Genomic DNA, 23859 nt, shown 5'->3' with positions numbered 1-23859 from the left:
AAAACAAAAAAGGTAAGATTAGACAAAAAGCTTTGTCATATACGTTAATAAGGTTAACATCTTTATCAGGCTCAAAAATGTATACCAAAACCAAACTATACAATTCAATTATTTACCAAAAAGCTGAGAAATATTATGAGTAAACAGCTGTTAAAAGTGAAAGGCAATTCAGTAAGCGGCTTGCAACAATTTATACGAAGTGAGAAAGCCCAAACACCTTTTTTCTTATTGTTTTCTTTTTTTTCATGCTACAAGAGCAATATTACAATAACTGATAAATGCAGCTATTATGAAAAATCATAATTCCATCATAGTCCACACCATTTTAAGTATGATAACACACATGTAGGACGGCACTAATAAAAAATAATAAACCCTAAAACAATAGCTTCACAAACACGTGGTAAATGTTCTGAGTAAAGCAATTTCGAAATAACCATATTTTAGTTGTTTACAACTTTAAAAAACCTGAATTTCCCAACTCAAGTGACAAAACAAGAATAACACTTGGAACTATTGTTAATACTGTTAGGATAACTTGGATAGTTATATTTACCATTTTTCGTTGGCCCATAAAAAGAGTTGTCCCACCATCAACTGTCTGTAAAATATAAAAATATGACATCAGTCATCAAACTTCACACCTACTTTTTTAACAGTACAATGATTTTTATTTGAACTTGATAGAAAGCTGAATTGACACATTTTTGTTACATAGATTTTAAATTTGGAATAACGTGTGTGTTTGCTCTACTTAAGCTATGCTAAAATTCCCATTTAAATTACAATAAAAAATAATATTAATACCACCCTATTACATTTAGAGTGAAAAATTTTAACAATTTATTGCATATTTAAATAATACAATTTTTTTTACACAATTTACATAATAAAACTTTTTAATTATTAAAATCACAGAAATTGCATCACTAGCCATATCCATTTATACGTTAAACCTTTCTAGCATAGTCAATATTGTAAATTCACAACTTCTTATATGAACCATTGCAATAATTTTGTAAAATTAATTTCAATTTTTTTTCCAGTAATGTTGCATATTAACAATTGTACTGACAGTCAAATAGAATGTGTTTATATATTTGTTCTCCTGAACATGATTACGTAATGACAGAATTATGAGATGATTTAACAAGCAGCAAATTGAAAAGATGAACGAAAAAAGCATATATTATACAAACAAACCCAATAAATGTGCCAATAACAAACAGCACTTTATAACCATGCAATATACACATACATGCAATTAACATTAGAGGTTTAGTGAAGAAAATCATGCACTGCTCATTCCAAAATCAAGCAAACAAACAACACCCTTAAATCATTGAATATTATCATTCAATAATACTTATAATTACAATATAACATTATATTTAAAAGGGATATTAAAATAATATACTATATCTTCTGGGTTCAAATTCTGGCATTTTTTTAGAATATGAACAAATATGAGAAAACTTGTGCTTCATAATCACATATTTTCTCCATTTCTTGGAAAAAACATTGAATCATTGACATAATCATCTAACCTAACCTGTTCCAAATCTAATCCTAAAACTAAGCCTACCTAGCCTAACCTAACCTATATTCCTTTTTCTTTGTCATGTCAGAATTTGATTTCTTTTTATTTGTCTTTCCATAATTTGTCAACGATTGACAATCTAAAAGAAAAATGAACTATGCGACTACATTTCACATCATCAAATTCTCACTCCAAGAAGACTAACCTAACCTATAGTTCTTTTCATTTGCCTTACAGGATTTGTTTTTTGTTCATTTTGTATGACTTTCCACAATCTGTCAACGGCTGACAAACAGAAAGAAAAATCAACTATTGGACTACATTCTACCAAACACTTCAAAGAATACTAACCTAACCTATCCTAAACCTACATTTCCTAACCTAACCTAACCCATTCTAAACCTATTTAACCTATATTTCTTTTTCTTTGTCTCACCATAATTTAATTTTTTTTCCATCTTTTTATGATTTTCAACAATCGACAAACAAAAAGAAAAATGAATTATTTGACTACATTCCACATCATCAAATACTCAATCCAAGAAGACTACCTAACCTATAGTTCATTTTATTGGCTTTCCAGGATTTCTTCTTTGTTTGTTTTGTATGTATTTCCACAATTTGTCAATGATCGACAAACTAAAAGAAAATGAACTATTTGACTACATTCCACACATCATCAAATAGTTCTGAGACTAACCCAACGCGCATACACTCCTCAGAAACAAAAAATGGATATAATGAAAATGGTAACACTAATAAAAAGGTGCATGTCTAACACAAAAGCACTATCATGTTTAAAGAAAGTATTCGTAAAGTTCTCATCTGCGACACTGTTAAGCCTTCCAGTATGACAGGAATTTCTTAACATTACAAGCTTAATACATTTAAATTTTGTTACACAAATTTCCCACCTGAACATTCTCAATTCATCCTGTTTTGTCATTCGCACTGGGGATTTTCTATTAGACACCACCAAAGATAGTGAAATCGTAACACATCATACAGTATGAGTACAAGCAAACCAGGATGATTAGGGGATCAAGGTACAAGTTTAACACACCATAGGCCTCACCACGTTTCACAACAGAATAATTTGAAGATACATAACATACTTCAGCACAGGGAATCAATACAGGCACGCAGTCAATGTGATCTGACTCATATTTGCAAGGTTAATAGTTCTGGGTTCGAATCCCAATATAGCCTATAAAGGACTGTCATATGAGTTATAAAGAGAAAATTAAAATCTGTTTAACTTGACCCGCTTTATCACGTGATATTTAATCATTACAATTTGGTCATTATTAATCACCGTAGTCCACCTATCCTCACTATATTGGTCTGTTAGACATTTTTTTAGGCATTTCATCATGTTCAAAGTTGGGTCTGTGTGATTTCTGTGAAGTCAAGTCTCTTCGGTCATGATGGGTGAAATGTTACTCTTATTTTGAAAACGTCGAAAAGCTGAAACGCATCTGAAATTCTAGCCCAGCAAGGACTGGCAGACCAAAATAATCATTAATGACAACATTTCAAATAAAATATACATCAAAATTTGAAAATCGGACTGTAAAAAAACTAAAGAAAATTAGATTTGTGTTGTCATGTAATACGAAGAAACTGTGCTGTATCTTTTTGATCTGTACAATATTTAAATGATATTCTACAAAACCATATTCAATATAAAAGTTAAAAATAAAATAAATAATGAAAACAGAAACTGGTTGAATTATGATGAATAAATGCAATGCATGTATGCAATAAGGAGTATGTGCACAAGAAATACCTAAAAAGGTGCACAGACATATAAATTCTCAGAGAGCCAAGCAACAATGAAACCTCTAGTTTCAACTTAAAGTTGGCCTGGGAATGCCCTAACATGGCTCCAATTCCTGTACAACAAAATCAAGTAACTTTAATGTTTGTGTTAGTACGCAACACGATTGACATCACACTTTTGAACAGAACCACAAATTCTATTTCTATCTCGACTATGAAAACAAAAATCTACCTCTCCCTTAACAGCATATTTTTCAAAAATATAAATAAATAAACTGAGACAGAAACGATTGTGCCATAAAATAGCAGACATCAAAACATGTGTGACTGCCAAACGTCAGTCTAGAAACAGCCACTTCAAAAAGCACACTCTAACTAAGGAAATAGTGAGGAGGAAGAATAGAGCAGGATAGAAAGAATGGGTATGGATATAAAAATGAGTTAATTCCACAATATTCTTTTAGGCCACAGTGGAAAAAAAAAGAGACTATCATCATCAGTGACCCCGGGGGGAGGGGAATTACCAAAGTAGATAAATTATATCATTATATTATTGCAAACATTTCAAGGATAGACATCAGAAATATAACTTATCTCAATATTAAAAAAAATGTCAGATTTTAACAATTTTAACAAATCACCATTGTATTAATAATCAGAAAGAAAAAATAAGAAATCCCCTATCAAATTTGAATAAGAAACTATTATAAACATTGAGATAATCTTGAATAAATATAGCTATTGTGTTGAAAAAGAAAATAAATATTTCTTCCGATAGTGTGAACTGTTATTGTTAGAATTTTATAAACACTTTTAAAAAAGTAATGATTAATGTTGAAAAAATGAAAAGCCTAGAGATAAAAAGGAATAAATTTCATGATTTCATCTAGGAAAGTTGAGATTTTAACAACAGAAGTTGAAAACATCAGATTTCGTGATAAATATAAAGCTTTACTGTCCGGTCCAAACAATTTAATAGAAAAAGACCAAAATTAAATTAATCAATTTTTTAAAATAATTGATTAGTGTTTAGATTAAATAAATTTAATACATGAAATATTCAAATGGTTCCGCTGATATTTTTATTAAATACATAATCAACCTACTGGGTTGTAAAATAAGTCCTAGTGTTTTGTAATGACAAATTCAATGAAACGTTTAGATACTTGTAAGCTAATTTAATCAACAATATACGAACAATTTTATTCCACTGCCTGTTGCTGTTTTTCATGCAATTAAATACTACCAAAACTTCTAAGGTTTTCGAGGAATGAACTCTTGGATGTGTTTTCTACAGTCCTCAAGTGAAGAGTCCAGAATAAGTTGAAATCTGAAGGAGCAATGTAAATGAATTAGCACATCCCAGCCAAGTTCTAACAATTTCTGGCATGTCTGCAAAGACACATGGGGCGGGCATTATTCTCGTGGAAAAACTACCTTTGCAGTTAGCCAATCCCAGTTGTTTTTGGTCAATTGCTGACTTTCACCAATTGTGTGCTGTATAAACTAGAATTAACGGTTTAGATGGGCGGAAGAATATAATAAAGCACCACCTTCATACCCCACAAAATGCACATTACTTTCTTGGGATGTAATCCGATTTTTGGAGTTGTTAATGGTCATTTTCGCCAGGATTTTCTTCAGACCCACATTTTTGTTCAGACCCAATTTTCATCCCCGGTTATCACTCTTTTTAAAAAATAAGTCATTTATATGAAGTTTTAGGAGGGAATTGTAGAGATGCAGTCCAACAAATTCTTTTCTTCTAGATCTCTTGAGAAAAGGGATATGCTAAGTCTCTATGTTGTCTCGTGTCGTTGAGTTTGAGTTATTTGTGACAAAAGTCTGAATTTGGTCATCAGCAATGGTTGAAGGACGATCAGAACTCCAAATTCCAAATAAAAAATTTCCCTTTTGAACTGATCAAACCCCAAAGGGTAGTGCTTTGTCCTTCAAACATCATCACTGTATATATCAAAAATTTTCCTAGCAGTCTAAGATAGTCTGAGCTGCAGTTTTCCCTTTGCAGATAATAAAAAAAAAATTAAATGTCGAAAATGCATTATTTTTTCTTTCATTTTAAAATAGCAAAACACCTCATAAAAATACAAGATCTGGAGCAAAACTAACCAATAAAAACACCTTCATTAACACTTTTTCCAAGAGTGTAAATAATTGAAGGGGGGAATTATTTATTATTTTATAACCTAATATATATAAAAAATTAATCCTTGAAGCTTTGAAGTAAACGGCAATGTGGGATGCCAAGGGTGCAGTCAGGTAGTTTTTCTTTCTTGTTTTCACAAATTGTAAAGAGTAAGGAACTCCACTCACATGTTACAATTAAAATTTGAAAAACTGGTGTAATGAATGGCATGAATTTGATCACAATAAATGGAGTAAAATTAAGAGGGGGTTCACAATGGTCCTCTGCCTTTTGAAACTCCTGTAGGGAAGAAACTAGTCTTGACACACCTAAGAATAGGTCATTGTAGGCTTACCCATCGATTCCTCATAGCAAGGGAAACTGCTGTCAGGAAGGCCCAAGCACATACTAATTAGATTTTTTGTCAATTTGAGAGTACGTTTGGTATTTCTGGTAGTTTGGGTCAAATATTGCCTAATGAGGGTCGTGGTTGACACTTTGAGTATGAAGGGCTCCTGAGAGTACACATCAATTGCATTAAAACCCTTGACAGGCTGTAATAAAATCCCAGGTTCAAATCCAGCGGCCCTCGATTCAAACCTGACATACTTACTAATTTTTTTTTTCTTTCAAAAACACCAGCACCTTGAGGGTTCGTGCAACTTCGAAGTTGAAATATCTAATTAAAAAAGAAAAAAATGGCAATGGTGCCACCATCAACTTCAAGAATTTATTTTAAAAAATGACGTTTTAATTCAATGTGTTCAAAAACACAGTTGAAGCTAAAGCTTAAATAATGCTAAGGAATTAAACAGAAATTTGCAGGCATAATAATCAAATGACAAGACAACTGACATTGCGACCAATTTGGAAAATATCAGTTGAAAAAATCTATAAGGGTAATAAGTAAAAGGCATTATTGTATTGTTTGTATGCTTCTTTAACTTACATTAGACAAAAAAAATCATAAACTTGAATAAAACTGTAGTGCAAAAAAAATGTAAAAAACATGCTAAACATGCGCAAGACAAACAGAGCCACCTACAATAGTATAACTGCTAATTGCTTTTAATAACACAAACTTATGGGAGATTATATGCTTATCAAAGGTTTCAAAGCCTACTTTAATCGATTAATTTAATAAAATGACGGCTCAGAATGAACTGTTCTTCTCCGCCCACCAGCCCCCCCCCAACCAAACAAACAGGGATCAGGTAACAAATGCGATTAAAAATTGAGAAGCCGGAAAAAATGAAGTAAGAAAAAATAAATAGATAACATTATTGTCAGTTTTATGTATCCATTTATGTAGGGTAAACCAACACATGGTATTTTGCATTATCGAATTTATTATTAGAATACCATTTTATTTCATACATCAAACAATAACAACAACAAACAAAAATATATATAGAAACAACACTACTGCTTACTTTAATCGAGTGCGTTCTTTTGAAGTGCAGTTGTCGTTGAGTTAGGAGCTATAATTTCGATTAAAAAAAAACTAAACTGTGAAATTATAGTTTACATGGAGGGATTAATTGGGCAAATGGACAAATAGACAAAGTTTCACCAGTGGAGTAAATAAAAATTAAAAATTATTCAATTTCATTAATTGCCCCTAGCTGATCGTTTCAATTCAAATCATCATCAATCAATTAAAATTGATTAGAGTGAAACTAAAACAGCTGCTCTGGCATATTCATTAATAGATCATTCCATATTTTAAGCTTTATAATATTTTTTTTATTATGTATAAAAAATTGTATGATATCTGCAACCCTTGGGGCAAATATAAGTATATCAAGTATATCAAATGTATAATATATAGTAGATCATCCCATAGCTTTGTAATTTTTTTACATATAAAAATGGTATATCTCCACCCAAGGAGCAAAATAATATACATATACACCAACACTCTCATATCTTATTTATTTATTTTAGAGGAATCCATTTTCATCAATGGCAGTATTCACTTTCACCACTAGGCCTAAAAAGTAATCGTAATATCTTTAAGTACTTATTTAATTTTAACCTATCCAGCTTTGCTCCAAGGGTGCAGATATATTGCTCTCAAGATCAGGCCGAGCAGCCCCATAAAAATGTCACATCTAAAAAAGTCAGAGAATGCATTCGAAATCTACGAAGACTCTCGTCTAAAAATCTTGGGTGCTGGGACATAAAAGAATTTGGGAAATGAAATGTAGGCCAGAGGAGGATCTGCAAGACCATATATAGACCAAGAACTTGGAATGATAAATCAAACATAGGCCCGACCATCACAAATGGGGAAACACCAGAGGTGACAGACACTAAACTTATGATTAAAAGCCCTCTCCAAAACTGACTAACACTATAGCTAGGTAGGGGAGTAATACGACTACCGGTGCCTGGCATCCTCCTTCGCAAGAAGATTACACTATGAGGAGGAAAAAACCTGCCACCTATATCATCTGCAAAAGCAAATCTAGGGTACCAAAAAGGCCCAGGAAAAATAATTACTGCATGACAACTAATGACCTACTTCTCTAGACAAGGTTTGAGTCAATTGATATGAAATAAGGAACTAGGAAAAGAACAATAAGCCACAGGCTACATTAGAAAAATATCTGCTTTTGTAGTATTCACTAGGTCATAATCATTAAAGATGTTCCAATGTCACTGGTTTCTCTTGACAGAGTCGGCATGTATCAGCTTTGACAATCCTCTTTAGACGGTAGTTAAGAGGGCAGTAGCTGGTGTGGTATAAAGAAAAAATATTAAAAGATAAAGATAAAAAACAAATTTAAGGGAAATTATAACCTCAATTTTTTTTAAAGCCATTTTCCCTTGAGTGAGAGGGCTGCCCCTACTTTGGCTAGCCTCCTTTAGGCTCCTTTGGCTACCCTGCTCCCTTCTATGTCTTCGTGACTCAGAATTTATTTCAAAGTAATCTTGTGTTTTCCTAGGGCCATTTAGAAACCTGGTTTATTATTCTCTGAGAGAAATTCTCCGTTAAGAAGAGTAACTTTAAGTAGGCTTAAGCTCATTAATTTAAGCATTACCAGACTAGTTTGGAGAGGGGGAGAGGTCAAATAAGGATTCCAACCATAACTCCACTAAGACGTATAATAGAACACCAAAGATTATGACCATACTGCGGAAATTGAATTTTTTCTAACAAAACTAAGCACTTCCTCAGTGTCTCTTGGCATACCCTTAGTGTCAGAACAGCCTTACCGCACTGGCTATACGTTTCCTAGGCTAATGCTTTAAATTCACAAAAGATATGTGCCGATGTTGCTGGTTTCTTTTGACAGAGCTTCTGCAAAATAATTTCAGTGATGGGTTTGAAAATTGATAATTGATGAAATGATGTTCAGACTTGCTTTTTGAGGAGGTCAAATAAAGATTCCAACCTATTCTACATTGCTAGCTAACATGGAAACCCTTAAGACGATGACCATACTACGGAAAGCGCACTTGATCCAACAAAACCAAGCACTTCCCTGGTGCATTTTTTGCACTCTTCTCATGGTGTGAGAATTGCTTTACAAAAGTGGCTGTACCATATCCAGGCTAATGCTTCACATTCAGAAAATATGTGCCAATGTCTCTGGTTTCTTCTGATAGAAAAAGCATTTCAGCGCAATATCATCAGTGGAGGGTTTGAGATTTTATGATTGATGAAATGATGTTCCAACTTGATTTTTTAGGAGGTGGGGTAAAATAAGAATTCCGACCATTTCACATTCCTCTGTGCATCTTCGCATACCACCCATGGTGTGAATATTGCCATATTGTATCGGGGCTAATGGTTTACATTCATAAAAAATATGTACTGATGTCTCTGGTATACCCTGACAGAATAAAGTATTTTGGCACAATAATGTTTTCACTATTGCACTCTTTTTGCTACTGAACTCAATAATTATTAGGACATTAACTTCAGTGGTGAGTTTGGGATTTTATGAAATGATGTTCCTCCTTGTTGATTTTTAGGAAAGGAGGGGTCAAATAAGAATTCCAACCTTTTCTCCGCTGCTACCTATTGTGAAAACCCTATGATTAAGGGTTATTAGTTATGAAGACTAAGATTAAAGCTGACAAAATTAAGCACATTCCTCTGTGCGACTTCGCATTCCACCCACGCTAAGAGAATTGTGATACCAAAGTGGCTGTATCGTATTACTGCACAATAATCTCATCTCTATCCTATCGTGGATTTATGTCGATAAACTGTTAAAGTCTGGTTTCGACTGACAGAGTAAAGCACTTCGTCATACCATCAATAATGCGTTGATGGTTTCCAACTTGATGAATGTTGAAAGGCTGATCGTGGGCCAAAATGGAATGCTTTTAATCAAATATTTGCCAGATGATACAATAAATGCTAAATATCATTTTGAACGTTGGCAAGCTGAAGACAACAATAAGCCATGCACAAGTAGATAATCAAAACATCAACTGGTGGTTTTATTTTGATTTTTAATAGAAAATAATTGTTTATTTTGCCGGTAAGGACTTTTTCGTCCGAGGGCGATAACGTAGAACTGATAGCGTCGAACGTGCACTGGATGACATTTAAGAAAGCGAAAACCAGTTTTTTTTTTTTTTTTTTTTTTTTAATTTTTTTTAAGGACAACTTTTAATCCGCATTTCGGCTTATTTTATTGGACATGAGTTACGTAACGAGGCGGTTTGCATTTATTTTTTATTTTTTTTAAGGGAAATTTTAAACAAGAGCGAAATGTAGGAAAAGGAAACGGGTGAATGAAAAGTTTGAAACGCGCCGGTGGGAAGATACGAAAAAATCTGTTTTTGACGTGACTGTTTATCGATTGACGCACGGTTGAAAAGCGGCGGGACGGGAAGAGAAAAAAAATGGGAGAAAAAATACGATTATTTGAAATATTTTGTGGAAAGAAATGCCGTGTTCTGCCACGAAACGTCTCCAGGCCGGGAGGAAACAGCGGATTAAAACCGAGAATATTTTTAATCTTGACGATCTTAAAAAAAAAAATAATAATAATACTAATAATAATAGAAAAGAAAAGAAGAAAAAACGGTATATGGGACTTCGGGAGATTTATCCGTACGGCGGCGTTTGACATGAGACGTGTGACTCGACGTCGGAACAGCCGCACGAATCTCGTCTTCCGTTCTTCGCGACGAAACCGACAAATAATTGAAATAACGTAAAAAAAAAGGACTGACCTTAACGGCTGATCCTGGATCTGTGACTGGGCTATCGGAAACGGTAGTCGGATTAGATTTGGTCACACCTAAAGCAGGATAGTCCATCGTTTCTTCCCCTGCCATACTCGGATCCAGACGGTGTTCCCTTCACCGAACAGCTGCTGCTCTCATTCTGCCCACTGCCCCCCCTCCGGCAGGTCGATCGGCGTACGGAACATCGTCCAACCGTCGGAATTATTTTACTCTTTTCACTCGATCCATCCAAAAACAAGCCCGCCCAAAAACAAAACATCGAACTACGTAAAAATACGTTTTATTTCCGATTAAAAAACCTGACTGGTTATTATCTACCGCCATTGATCCAAACAACCTACATTCCTGTTTTTCTTTTACTCTCATTATTTACTACCATATTCAACAATTTTCATTTTAAAATATTAAACATAACAATTATACATTAAAACAACATGATCCTAGCTGAAAATTGGCTCTATTGAACAAGCTGAGTCGAAATTTTTAAATTAAGGAGGGGGCGCTCAAGGCCCTCATTTCGCACGAAGTTTCACGTTTAAATAACTAAATTTAAAAACTAAACAAAATCCTTTATATAATTTATTCTTCTGACCTACCTTCACACCCCAATATTATCATTACCACCTACATACAACTATTTTGTCCTCTAGCACGAACCCTACCCAACCTAACTCCAACATGCAAAACACCTTGAGAGTGAACGCTGGTGTAAAAAGTGGTGGACAAGATTAAAAAAATGTAAAGAAAACACAGTCTAACCCTACACTGTCCATCAAAAACAAAGAGATACTGATTTCCATTCAAGTCAAATACCTAGGACTATACGTAGACAGCAGACTGACCACTATACTTAGACAACTTAAAAGAAAACTTGGACATCTTAAATAATTTCTAGGACCAAAATCTGTCTTGACCGTCAACACTAAACCAACCTTACACAAGACTTTACTGCGACTATATCGGAAAAACGGTACGGAACTCTGCAGTTCTACCAAGCCATCCAACATCCGGCGAATCCAATCCTTCCAATCAAAAGTCCTCAGACAAATCGTCAAAGCTCACTAATCAAAACGAACTCAACATTCCTTCGTGGTACATTCAGAACTAATATCCCTACAATATGGCACTCGATCCGTCCTACTTTCTTGGTTCTATATATAGAAAGCGTGTATGAATGCCACCTGATGTGAGAATTGTGCTTGAGCACGACAGTGTTCCTGTTCTGATTTTTGTAGGAAGCAGGTCGGATTTATCGTACATAGAATTTTGTAGATATCTCGGTTTTGTATTTCCTTTTGGGCATATTGAATGAGTTTATTAGCGTGAGTAGTGTGAGAGGACAGATGATGGACCCTACAGACACTCAATTGCAATAGTTATGTAATATGTCCCTACAATATGGCATGTAGAGAAAGGTTACTCGATTTGCCCCATTTTCTTGGCTCTACATGGTTAGCGAGAGCGTAGGAATGCCACTCTGTATGAGAATTGTGCTTGAGCACGGTACCGAGTATCTGAGTCTCCTGTTCTGATTTTTGTAGAAAGCAGGACGGTTTTATCGTACATAGTACTTCGTAGATATCTCAGTTTTGTATTTCTTTTTGTTTATATTGAGAGTGAATGTATTTATTAGCGTGTGTTGTGTGAAGGGGCAGATGGTGGAATGTTGAGTGCCCCATTGACTTTCAATTGGATTAGTTACATAATTTTTAAAAATAAAATATTTATTACCAGCTGTACAATTACATATTTTGTAATTTTTTGGAATATTATACCTATTGTTTACAACTTACTATGTCTTGAGGGGAGTTAGCAACTATTGTTGTTCTTCAAACTTTACGCAAGGGCGAAGAGGTCCGGGGCCATTTCCGTCTGCTGGGATTGTTGTATGATGTATTATGTTGGACATGGATTGGGTTAGTGGGTTGGGGTGAGTGGAACTTAGCAAATTTGGTTGGGATTAATTTATTTACAAATGGTATTTTGAGGTCGTTATAGAGGATGGTATTGGAGACATAGTAGGGGCGTTGTCTAACATCCTGAGGACTTTGGATTAGAAGGACTGAATTCGTTGGATATTGGTAGGTTTAGCAGTGCCCCACATTCTAGTCCATATGTTCAAATCGTTTTCAGAAATGTTTTTTAGCATGTCAGTTTGTCCACATGTTAAATTTCAGCCTAAGCAGTTTATAGAGAAGTCCGAAGCGTATGTTCAGTTCTGCCTTTTTATTTGTATGTGTCGGTTTTAAGTTATCCGTGTGTCACGATAGAACCCAAGGTAAGCGTCGATTTTTGGAATGTTGTTGACGAATTTTGTCTGAGGGGTTTTGCTTCTGAGGGTAAATGTAACATGTGCATTTGTTTTCGATAATTTTTATCTTCTAAAGTTTGCTCCATTATTCGTTGGAAGTCTCCCTGGAGCTCCTCCGAGGCAATTGCAGGATATAAAATAAGTGTAAAGGGGTGATGGAAGAATATACATACCACCTAATTTGAGGTATGTAAATAATAAATTATTAAAGAATGAATGAGGGTATGTCTAGGTTTAAAAACTTCATGCGTTGGGAGCTGAAATGACCTAGCTGTTGACAGCCGTTAGAGCTTAACTGAGTTTTGACCTCGGATTGCCAATCGGTTGCTCGAATTTTCTTGCTTAATTGAAGGGGGTCATTCCTTGGCCCTATATAGAGATATATGTGTTAGAGCACAGCAGGGAGTAAAAAGTAAGTAATGTAATTCCTGCATGCAGGAGGGCTTAAAATCCAATTACCCATTGGGTGTCGCGGATGAGGGGGTCACTTTACCATACTTTCTCAATGTTATTCACAATTAAAAATCTATAGGCTATGCCGGGATTCCAACCCCGGACTGCTAGCATGGCAATACAAGTTGGGTGTCCTAACCATCTAAGACCTCCGCTGTCTCATTACTAGGTAATTGAAGGGTGTCGTTTCTTGGCTCTATATAGAGAGTGTGTCGGAATATCACCTGATATGAGAAATACGCAGGGGCACAGCAGGGAGTGAAATGTAAGTAAAGGAATTCTTGTCTAACAGGAGGGCGTAACGTCCAAATGTTGGGCTATAGAGCAAAAATGTAACGCAACAGACTTTTCTCTATTTTACCACATGCTATGGGTTCCGCGCAAATTGCACAAAAAAAGAACTATCTAGGTAATGTTAATTAATAGTCATTATAATAAGAAAAAAAGACAATTACTATTCTTCCTGAGATCTTTAAATTCTCAAGCCTGGTCAAAAAAGGTTGAGAATGAAATCTCTAGTAAGTTGGGGATATGACAGGGAAAAAAAAGACAATAAAATACGGTTAAAAGAAAGAAAATGTCTTGCGGTTTCCTTTATGATGAGATGGTGCCTTCCTCCCAAGTAACACTTTTTATTTGTTTCACTTTCCTGTGGACGTGCCAATTCTTCAATGGGCCGATTTTCCTCCGGAATCGCACCGACGCGAAATTCACAGTCTCGACATGAAAATGATATTTCCGTATGAAAATCCCCGAACGCCCGTGACTGTCTTTTTTCCTCACCCAGCCCCATGCATATTATGGACCAACTGGGCAAACATCCCTATGCAAATCACTATAAAACAAAATACGCACAGGAACTCTCCAATGCTAATTGAAAGATAAGAGTATAATTTTATTGTTTCATCATCAATGTCCTATTAAAGTCATGCAGATATATCTTATCTGTGACGGATTTAACAAAAAAAAACCTTTCGACGCACCCACCCACGACCAGAATTGAAAAATGTGGAACACATGTGAAACGCATTTCTTCCCTCTAACTTCGACCCTTGTCAGTCAAGGTCTTGGCCTTTTTAGTTCTAGGGGAAGTGGTTCAAAGAGAAAACAATCTTCCTTTTATAAAAGAAATACACAAAAGAGAGGACAAGTAAATTTTAAGAGCGACAAAAGGTCAGAAAATCGCAAATGAAAGTTCATTTTAACTCACAACGCACTCATGCCATTGAGTCAACTAATTAATCACTACAATGCATGTGAAAATAATAAATTTGTGATAGCAAATTTTATTGTTTAAACAATTTTAGAAAAAAGAGAGGAAGTAAATATTTCAAAGATCAGAAAATTAATCTCAATATTAACTTAGCCGTTGTTTAAATTTTAAGATGTGTGCATGAAATGATAAATAATATAGTTATGGTTAAATCCATTTTTTTAAATTACACTCGTGAGATATTTCTCACTTTGCCACTTTAGTCCCGTTGGGCGTGTCACAATCTAGAAGATATGGGTTTTCAATTTTCGTTGACGGTTTTTCCGTCAAAATAACACATTTTAACTTCAAACTTAACCCTTTTTAACTTCGAATTAACCATTTTAACTTTAAATTAATATTTTATTATTTAAAATTAACCAGTTTAACTTCGAATTATCAATGATAATTTGAATTTGAATTTCAATTTAACCCTTTTTACTTTAAGTTAACCCATTTTAATTTCGAATTAATCATTTTGACTTCAAATTACCTTTTTATAGTTCAAACTGACCCTTTTTAATTTCATATTAACCTCTTTAATTCCAAATTCATCCATTTTAATTTAAAATGAACCCTTTTTAACGATAAATTAACTTTTTAATGTTAATTTAATCTTTTTTAAATTTCAAATTAACCCTTTTTAACGTGAAATTAAGCCTTTTTTTATATTTTAAATTAACCCCTTTTTATTTCAAATAAACCTTGTTATTTCAAAACACAATAACACTTTCTAAATTCAAATTAACCCTTTTTAACTTCAAATAAGCCTTTTTAATTTCAAAGTAATTATTTTTAACTGCAAATTAATCCTTTTTCATTTCAAATTAACCCTTTTTAATTTTATATTAATATTTTTAATTCCAAATTCACCCATTTTAACTTAAAATGAACTCTTTTTAACAATAAATTAACCCTTTTTAATGTTAATTTAACCTTATTTAAATGTCAAATTAGCCATTTTTAACATGAAATTAAGCTTTTTTAGATTTCAATTTAACCTTTTTATTGCAAAATACAATAGTTCTTTTTAAATTCAAATTAACCCTTTTTAATGTTAATTTAACCTTATTTAAATGTCAAATTAACCATTTTTAACATGAAATTAAGACTTTTTAGATTTCAAATTAAACTTTTTATTGCAAATTACAATAGTTCTTTTTAAATTCAAATTAACCCTTTTTAACTTCAAATAAACCTTTTTAATTTCCAAATAATTATTTTTAACTGCAAATTAACCCTTTTTAATTTAAAATGAACTCTTTTTAATTTGAAATGAACGCTTTCTTTAATAAATTAAAAAACTTAAAATGAACCCTATTTAACGATAAATTATCCCTTTTTAATGTTAATTTAATCTTTTTTTAAATTTCAAATTAACCATTTTTAACATGAAATTAAGTCTTTTTAGATTTCAAATTAACCTTTTTTAATTTCAAAAAAACCTTTTTATTGCAAGATACAATAGCTCTTTTTAATTTCAAAGTAATTATTTTTAAGTGAAAATTAACCCTTTTTAATTTAAAATGAACTCTTTTTAATTTGAAATGAACGCTTTCTTTAATAAATTAAAAAACTTAGGAGATGGTATGTAGTCTTACAAAGTACAATTTGAAGAAAAATTCGTATGTATTTCAGAATATTTTAAAAATATAAAGTAATTGTGTTTTATAAGACCTTATGAATTAAAATTATGTATAATTAAATGAAAGGACAAATTATTCTTCTATTATTAATCAACAATTTTTTAAATATTAAAAAAATTCGTCCCTTAAAAGTCACATCAAAAATAATGCGGATACAATGAAATTTTATTTTTGATATTAAAAAAATCTCTTATTAAAAATGGAATAATTTGTTTTTACATTTAATTTTATACCATTTTATCTTTTAATTGTAATTATTTATCGTATAGTCTTATAACAACCCAATTGTTTACATTTTTGTGTATTATTTTATATTTTTATATTTACCACCTCCTAAGTTTTCCAATAGTTTAAAGAAAGGGTTAATTTAACACAAAAAAGGAGTATACCAGGTGTGTTATCAATATGGGTGTATTCTATTAGACTTCGAGTATATCTTTTATTTTTAATAGGACTATCATGGCTAAATTTTGTATTAATTGTAGTATGGAACAAAATGACCAGTGTATAATATCTAACCTTGGCATCACCTGGTTGAAGAAACCAATGCCTGATAAGACAGGGAGACAGAGAAAAAAGAGGCGGCCAAAAGGCCTTCTGCACCTCGACCTGGGAAGAACTATTGTGCTCTTCTAGGAATAGTTCTGGACCAAAAGTCTAAATGGAATGCACACGTCAAGGGAAATTACGTACTAAAGATTTGCCAAATATTCAGTGATAGAACTTGGTGGCTAACTCCTAAAGTCAGACCTATGAACACATATTCAAATTAACAATGAACAATCCAATGAATAGTTTGTATGAAAAAACCCCCTCATCTAATGAAATTTGTCTTCACTTCCATCCTTGCCACTCTAAAAATTCCACAAATGATATTGTTTTTAGAAAATTAATAAATCGACCTTAAGAGTTAATTTTCCAAGCAATAATACGGGGGTATTTTGTTAGAGGAGCTGTCATATTTTTGAGATCCAATTATTTTACCCGGCCTGCGCTTATGTATTTAAAGGCTTTCAAAACTTGATTTAGCCTTTCAATTTTTCCCTAAAAATGAAAACAAAACATGGTTTTAATTCGTGTAATGCCATTAAAAGACCGTTCGAGATGTTCAATATTAATTGTGGCTGTTTATGTTGATTTCTTACACATTTCATCATAGTATTCATAACAAAAGCATGATCGTCTGAATCATAAAGTGCTTCATATGTAAGCAAATGATTAATGCTAGAGGCCATGAGAGAATTACCGTGAAGCAAACGATCAAAAATCGCTGACCTAAACATGAGAAAGTTTAAATATAAACAAGCCCGACTGACTATGACATTTCATCAATTTTCCTCCCAGGCAAGAGATAAAATTGCATTCAGGTACCCCTCCCGTTCCTGGTGACCATCCTTAACCTTACAACCTTACCTTTCAATCCTATAACAACCCTTACCCTACACTAACCTTTTCCCAGGGTCTAGGGAAGGGATGGAGGTGTGCCGGTTCACCTGTAGTGGCAGCCCTACTCACTAATCGTCTATGGTCAGGATGGGAGTTTCCCACGGCCGTAAAAAATTATACAGTAGCAAAATATTTGCAACGAACGCTATATATCCGGAAGTCGAAATGCCAGTGACCTGGGGCACAGGCCAAATGTGACCAGACTTCTACGTTTGTATCGGCTTTCAAATGTTAATTCATTGGAATGAACGTAATTTATTAGCGTGAAGGGAAGGGCTTTGTTAACCCAGCCCCGAGGAATATCGAGTGCGAATATCCTTTCCACCTTTAAGTCCCATCTTTTTGCCTGTTTTCCTTTAAGAACTCCACTTAGCACTGAAGATTCTTAATTGCCCTGTTTAGTTTAATGTCCATTGTAGAGAGATCATTGTATAACTTTATCATGCCTGAATCCTTGTAATTACGTGTTATTCATACTTAAATATTCAAGGGAAGTCCCAGAATAAACTTTATTTTTCATTTACATATTTATTACCTAACCTAATCATTCTTAACCTAACATAACCTAATGTAACCTAACCTAGCTTGACCTAACCTAACCAAATAGAACCAATGCGTACACCCAGGTAATGCCAAAATAGTCAGGTAAACAAATTATCCAGCCAAATAGCATATCCATGTTGAAATAGTTTTCTTCAAAATACTTCAAAATGTATATCAACCAACTGACGAATTTTATAGAAATTCTCACTAGAACTTTTTTTTCGATTCCCTACACATTTCTGCTTCTCGAAAGTGTTTGAGTAGGCACAAACGTTATTTTTTAATTAAATTAAATTTCACGATGGAAATTCTTTCACTTCAGCTTGTATGCAGGGTAGAAACGTGTGGAATTCGAACTGGCCACCACTGGAAACACCCGGGAAAACCACCTTGTTTACACATTTATGCAATAAAGCGTTGTTATGGGAGCAGATTTTTTTTCTCGCCGGGGTAAGTCGATAAATCGTCCCAACCACAAGAAGAATTTATCAATATTACATGCGAAGGAGTCGCCATTTTTATGGCCAATTATTTTTATAAGGGTGGAGTCATGATAATGAGTAAATGGTTGATTGGAAGCGAAAACATTCTAATGTCGTTGATTTAATCTAATAGAGATATTCTTGGCTCGATAAAAATACCACCTTCAGCGGTTTGTTAGGGTCAAAAGAAGCGACACAAAAAAGAACACCTCTGATTTGATAGATTATCCTGATATATCTATTCTCGCTGGGTTGGCTATTGGCTAGGTCACGCTATTCACTCTAATAAATACATTCAACCTCAAAATACACTGACCGATATATCGACTAATTGACTGGGACTTATTCCGACAATTATTTGACCTAAAAACAACCGTACGGGGTGGTTATTTAAAAGTTTTGCAACAGGCTTTGATAAGCTCAAGCTTTTTAGCATATTCGAGGCTGTGTGGGTAGGATTCAGGTTGAAAGACAAAATAACCGGATCATAAAGTAGGTGGCAATGATGGTGTTGGTGTGTATAGGAAAGTATAAATGGTAAATAAGACGAGACCAATAATGCTTCCTTGTGGGACGCCGGATTGTACTTGATATTAGAGTACTTGTTCTCGCGCCTTCCCCTAAAGCAGCGATCAGTTAAATTCCAGCATAAGGTAATAAAGATTAGGTTGAAAGGGTTTAAATTTATAATGGATCAAAAACGAGTTCTCTTATCAGGTGGTATTTCTACACGTTCTCTATATAAAGCCAACGAATGGATATCCTTCAATTATGCGAGAAACCTCTCTCTTTTTTTGGCTGAGTGTATGCGTTATCCTTGCCACTTTTTTACTATTGTAATTACTTCAAAGATATAAAAATCAATTTAAAAAATATACATAAAAGCACAATCAGACACATAGTTACATAATTTAGAGCATTGGTAATAAAAAAGTGATGAATTTTGAATGGAACATAATGACTTTATGACTTATTGTTATTTTCCCGTGGAATATGATAAAAATGGTGAAAACTGACATTTTAAACGACCTTGGAATTTCCAAATTTGTGCTTTTTTCGCGAAAGATTCTTCGAAATATATTCTGCAGGTGTAAAACAGTTATGTTCACTTGGTTGTTATCAGGGATGTGGTCAAATAAAATATTTTTAATTTTAAATCTTTGTCTAGTTTTCGGAAACTTTGTTCTACCTTCTTCAGGGCTTGATTATTGGTCAGAAGTAAATCAACTTGAATTCTTTTATTTTCATGCTAACACTGGAAGTTTTTTCTCACTTTTTTCTTCACCTTTTCAACTATAAAATGACTGGACTAGTTTCATATAATATCACAGACAGTAGAAATGAGAATACAATAAAAAATTAACAATTAATAAAACGGCTGCTAAAAATCAAGCCCTGAATTAGGTACAATAAAGTTCCGAAAGCTAGGCGAAGATTTAAAATTAAAAATATTTTATTGGACCACATCCCTGATAACAACAAAGTGAACATTATCTGCATAAGCTGGTCGATAAATCTACAAAACATAAAACAATTATGTTCTTACTGGAAAAAAAAAACTGAAACGTGATACATAAAACTGGAAGAAATTATTATTTATCCTGTAGGACGTTGTTAGTGTCATTTAAACGATGTCATCCTCAATCTAGTAAATCATTCAAATGAGAAGAATAATCTGTGTGCCTTCCGCGGAACTTTCCTAAAATACAATTTGTAATTCTCATCATTTAAAAATCAAAAACAATTATATCTAACTACATAACGAGAGGTGAAAGGGTTGTCATTTTTCTTAGGTGATTTAGGGGAGGGAAAATGGTAAAAACACGACACTTTCAGTGATGTCATGCCCAGTCTGTACAAATTTGGCACCATTTCAAATGTCTGAAATTAGAGTTTTGTAGCCGGAGCGACTTCAAAATATTATTGCTCGTAATAGATTCTGTACTTTTTTCCCCTGTTTAAAAAATAAATAAATAAAACAAGTGAAGTGTAATTTACAGCATAAAATCCTCGATTGGGGCTGGGCTCTCCGAATGAGTGAGCGGATTTAAAAATAAAAAGTATGTAAATTTTCTATCTATCTGTGTCAATATGTTTGTATTAAGTCTATTTACTTTTTAATTAACAAAAGGGAAAATTTTACCATCGAATTTAAAAAACCTGCCTTGTTTGGCCCAGTTTTGTTCGATATGTCAACATTTTAACATGGAATAACATACTACAGATTCTGATAGATTTGTATTTATACATCTAAATCTTCTTTCTCACACCTTTACCATTTAAAAAATTGAAAGATTTTTTCGTTTATTTTACGCATGTAAAGACCTTGCAGTATTATTATGCAAAACAGTGCTGCGCGTAGCATTAGAAAACGTTCAATTTATCACCAACACGTCAGAACAAAAGAACAATTGCGCTTCAATGGGGTTCAACTACACTACTTAAAAAAATAAAAATAACAAAAATTGCAGTTTGTACGTAATAAATATGGTTAAATTTATCTAGCTTTTTCCCGTCCAATTAGCCATTTTAAACATTGAATTAACACTTTTAGCATTTACAAATCTTACCATAGGTTATGAAATAATAGAATGTAATGTAAAATTCCTGTGTATTTGAGATTGAGATAGAAAAGAAGAATCCTTTATTTTTATATTTTATTTATACTATTTTTAAATTTTAGTTATAATTAATTCTCATATGATCTAAGAATCCATTTATTTAAAAAATCGGAAATATGCAGTCATTTTACTAAGAATGCTTCTATTTTATAACATATCCTACGTTTTTTAATACTTCAAAGAAAGAATTAATTTGAACTAGAAAATCCTTTATTTTTATTTTCAATTATATATTTTTTAAATTTTAATTAATGTTCAAATGGTCCTCTAAAACCCCAAGTATTTTATATTTAAACAAAAATTGCAAATATGCTTACGTTTCATGCCATCCTCTAAGATTTCGTAATGCTGTAAAAAATGGACTAATTTGAAACTAAAACCAGTTAATTTAAATGTAAAGAGGGTTTTTTTTTACTAAAACAAGGTTAACCATACATTCAAAAAAATATTTGAATTTAATAATAAAAAAGGTGAATTTGAAGATAAAGTTGGTTAATATGAAATTAAAAAGATTGAAGTTAAAAGCATTACTTTGAAATTAAAAAGGTTAATTTGAAATGAAGAATGTTTCGTTTGAAATTTAAAAGGTTAATAATTTGAAGTAAAAATGGTTAATTTGGATTCAGCAAATATTAATTTGAAGATAAAAAGGTTAATTTGAAATTACAAAAAGAGTATGGGGCTAAAAATTATTCATTTTAATTTAAAGAAGGTTAATTTGAAGTTAAAAATTATTAATTTGGAATGAAAAATATTAATTTGAAGATAAAAAAGTTAATTTGAAATTAAAAAGGTTTCGTCTGAAATTCAAAAGGTTAATTTGGATTGAAAAATATTAATTTGTAGATAAAAAGGTTAATTTGAAATTAAAAAGAGTATGTGGTTAAAAATTATTCATTTGAAATTTAAAAGGTTAATTTGAAGTTAAAAATGGTTAATTTGTAATGAAAAATATTAATTTGAAGATAAAAAGGTTAATTTGAAATTAAAAAAGGTTATTTTTAGTTTAAAATGATTCATTTTAATTTAAAAAGGTTAATTTGAAGTAAAAATTAATAATTTAAAATTAATTAAATATTCATGCCAATAAATGCATTCAATCTCAATACATACAAAAAAAGAACAAAAAACAAGGTATCTATCAATACTATGTGCAATAAAACAGCACTGTTTGCTCCAAAAATCGCAACAGGGGAACCAAATGAGCATTCCTACATGCTCTCTATATGGATCTAAGGAAGCTTCAATTAAATGGTACAAATCGAGCAAACGTTTTCTACATGCCGGGTACATACGCGGCATTGGTTGTCCGTGTGTCCACCTCGGCCATGGCTAATTCTTAATCGGGTAAGGATGATCCCCTTTCTGCGATTCAGATCTTCCGAAGGCCACCTATCGAACGAGCATTAACTGTAACTAATCTAAAAGGTATCGAGTACCCAAAGCACAATTCTCAAGTGGAATTCCTACACGCTCTGTACATAGAGTCAACGTATAACATACTCCACTTAAGATATATTGAAGCAAACGTTCTCTACATGCCGGACATATAGCCGGGCTTTTGTCCAAAAGCCCTAGCATGGCTTACTCTAAATCGAGTGAGGATGACCCCTTTTTATGGTTCCGTATTTGAGGACCATCGACCGTGCTTTCGATAGTACACAGCTTTTCTGCCGATCCGACCAACTGACACGGCTGTTTGATCATACTTTTTTATTGCATTTTTAGTTCGGAAGGCCGTGTAGGAATTTCAACAGTATATGGTAAACAAGATGGGGCCGATAATGCACCCTTGTAGAACGCCGGTGTGGATCTGATATCTTGGTGCTCATTGTCGCGCCTCACTCAAAAACACCGGTCAGTTAAATACGACACACCAAAATAAACAATTCCTCGCTGAAGATGGCGCAAAGTCGAAACGCGTTTGAGCGTCATTGATAACCCTCGTAACTACAAAGTTCGTCTATCTCGCCGCAGGACAATTTATGTACCGGAACTGAAATTTACCAATTACCTCGTTGTTCTTAGAAGATAATGTCGATGATGTAAGCATAATGTGCTTGAGTAAAATACGTTTTCGCTAATCTCAATCTTCTTTTGGCCATTTGGCTAGCATCATGCTACGTGGTTTATCAAGAACACATTTATCAAACACGAAGGATTTTTCGCTCAAAAATTACCACATTCTACCGAAAGAATTTTCCGTGAAAAGTTTCTTTTTTAGCGAGGAGATTATTTTGTCCGTTATTAAAGTGATTAAATTATGCTGTATCTTGACATTTGCATAATCATTATCGATTCATGTTCGCTTTGTTTTTCCTGACAGTGAAATTGGGCTGATAACTCGAGTGACTTGTGTAGAGCGATTTGATCGAAATTGGTCCTCTCCCACCGTTCGTGTGTTACCCGCTTATAATTCTTTG

At 33.1% G+C, this 23859-nt stretch overlaps 1 protein-coding gene across 6 annotated transcripts in view; it reads right to left on the bottom strand.

Annotated features, from left to right (window-relative positions):
• The window catches only part of LOC106667144 (putative adenosylhomocysteinase 3), a 74545-nt gene that overhangs the window by 14918 nt on the left and 35768 nt on the right, over positions 1-23859 (bottom strand). For 2 of the 6 annotated variants that reach the window (XM_024228582.1, XM_024228585.1), the window contains exons 1-2: positions 10668-11500; positions 557-601 (exon numbers count right to left, since the gene is read on the bottom strand). In XM_024228582.1, coding sequence (XP_024084350.1) covers positions 557-601; positions 10668-10772 — 150 coding nt within the window. In that variant the 5' untranslated portion in view covers positions 10773-11500. Of the gene's footprint in view, positions 1-556; positions 602-6901; positions 6950-10667; positions 11503-23859 lie in introns of those variants that run through there. The other 4 variants (XM_024228580.1, XM_024228584.1, XM_024228581.1 and 1 more) reach the window with 3 other exon arrangements.

Source organism: Cimex lectularius, unplaced genomic scaffold (assembly GCF_000648675.2).
Source record: "Cimex lectularius strain Harlan isolate CLEC.00 unplaced genomic scaffold, Clec_2.1 scaffold207, whole genome shotgun sequence".
Lineage (NCBI taxonomy): Eukaryota > Metazoa > Arthropoda > Insecta > Hemiptera > Cimicidae > Cimex > Cimex lectularius.
The sequence above is the reverse complement of the archived record's forward strand: the minus strand, read 5'-3'. Positions and strand labels throughout refer to the sequence as shown.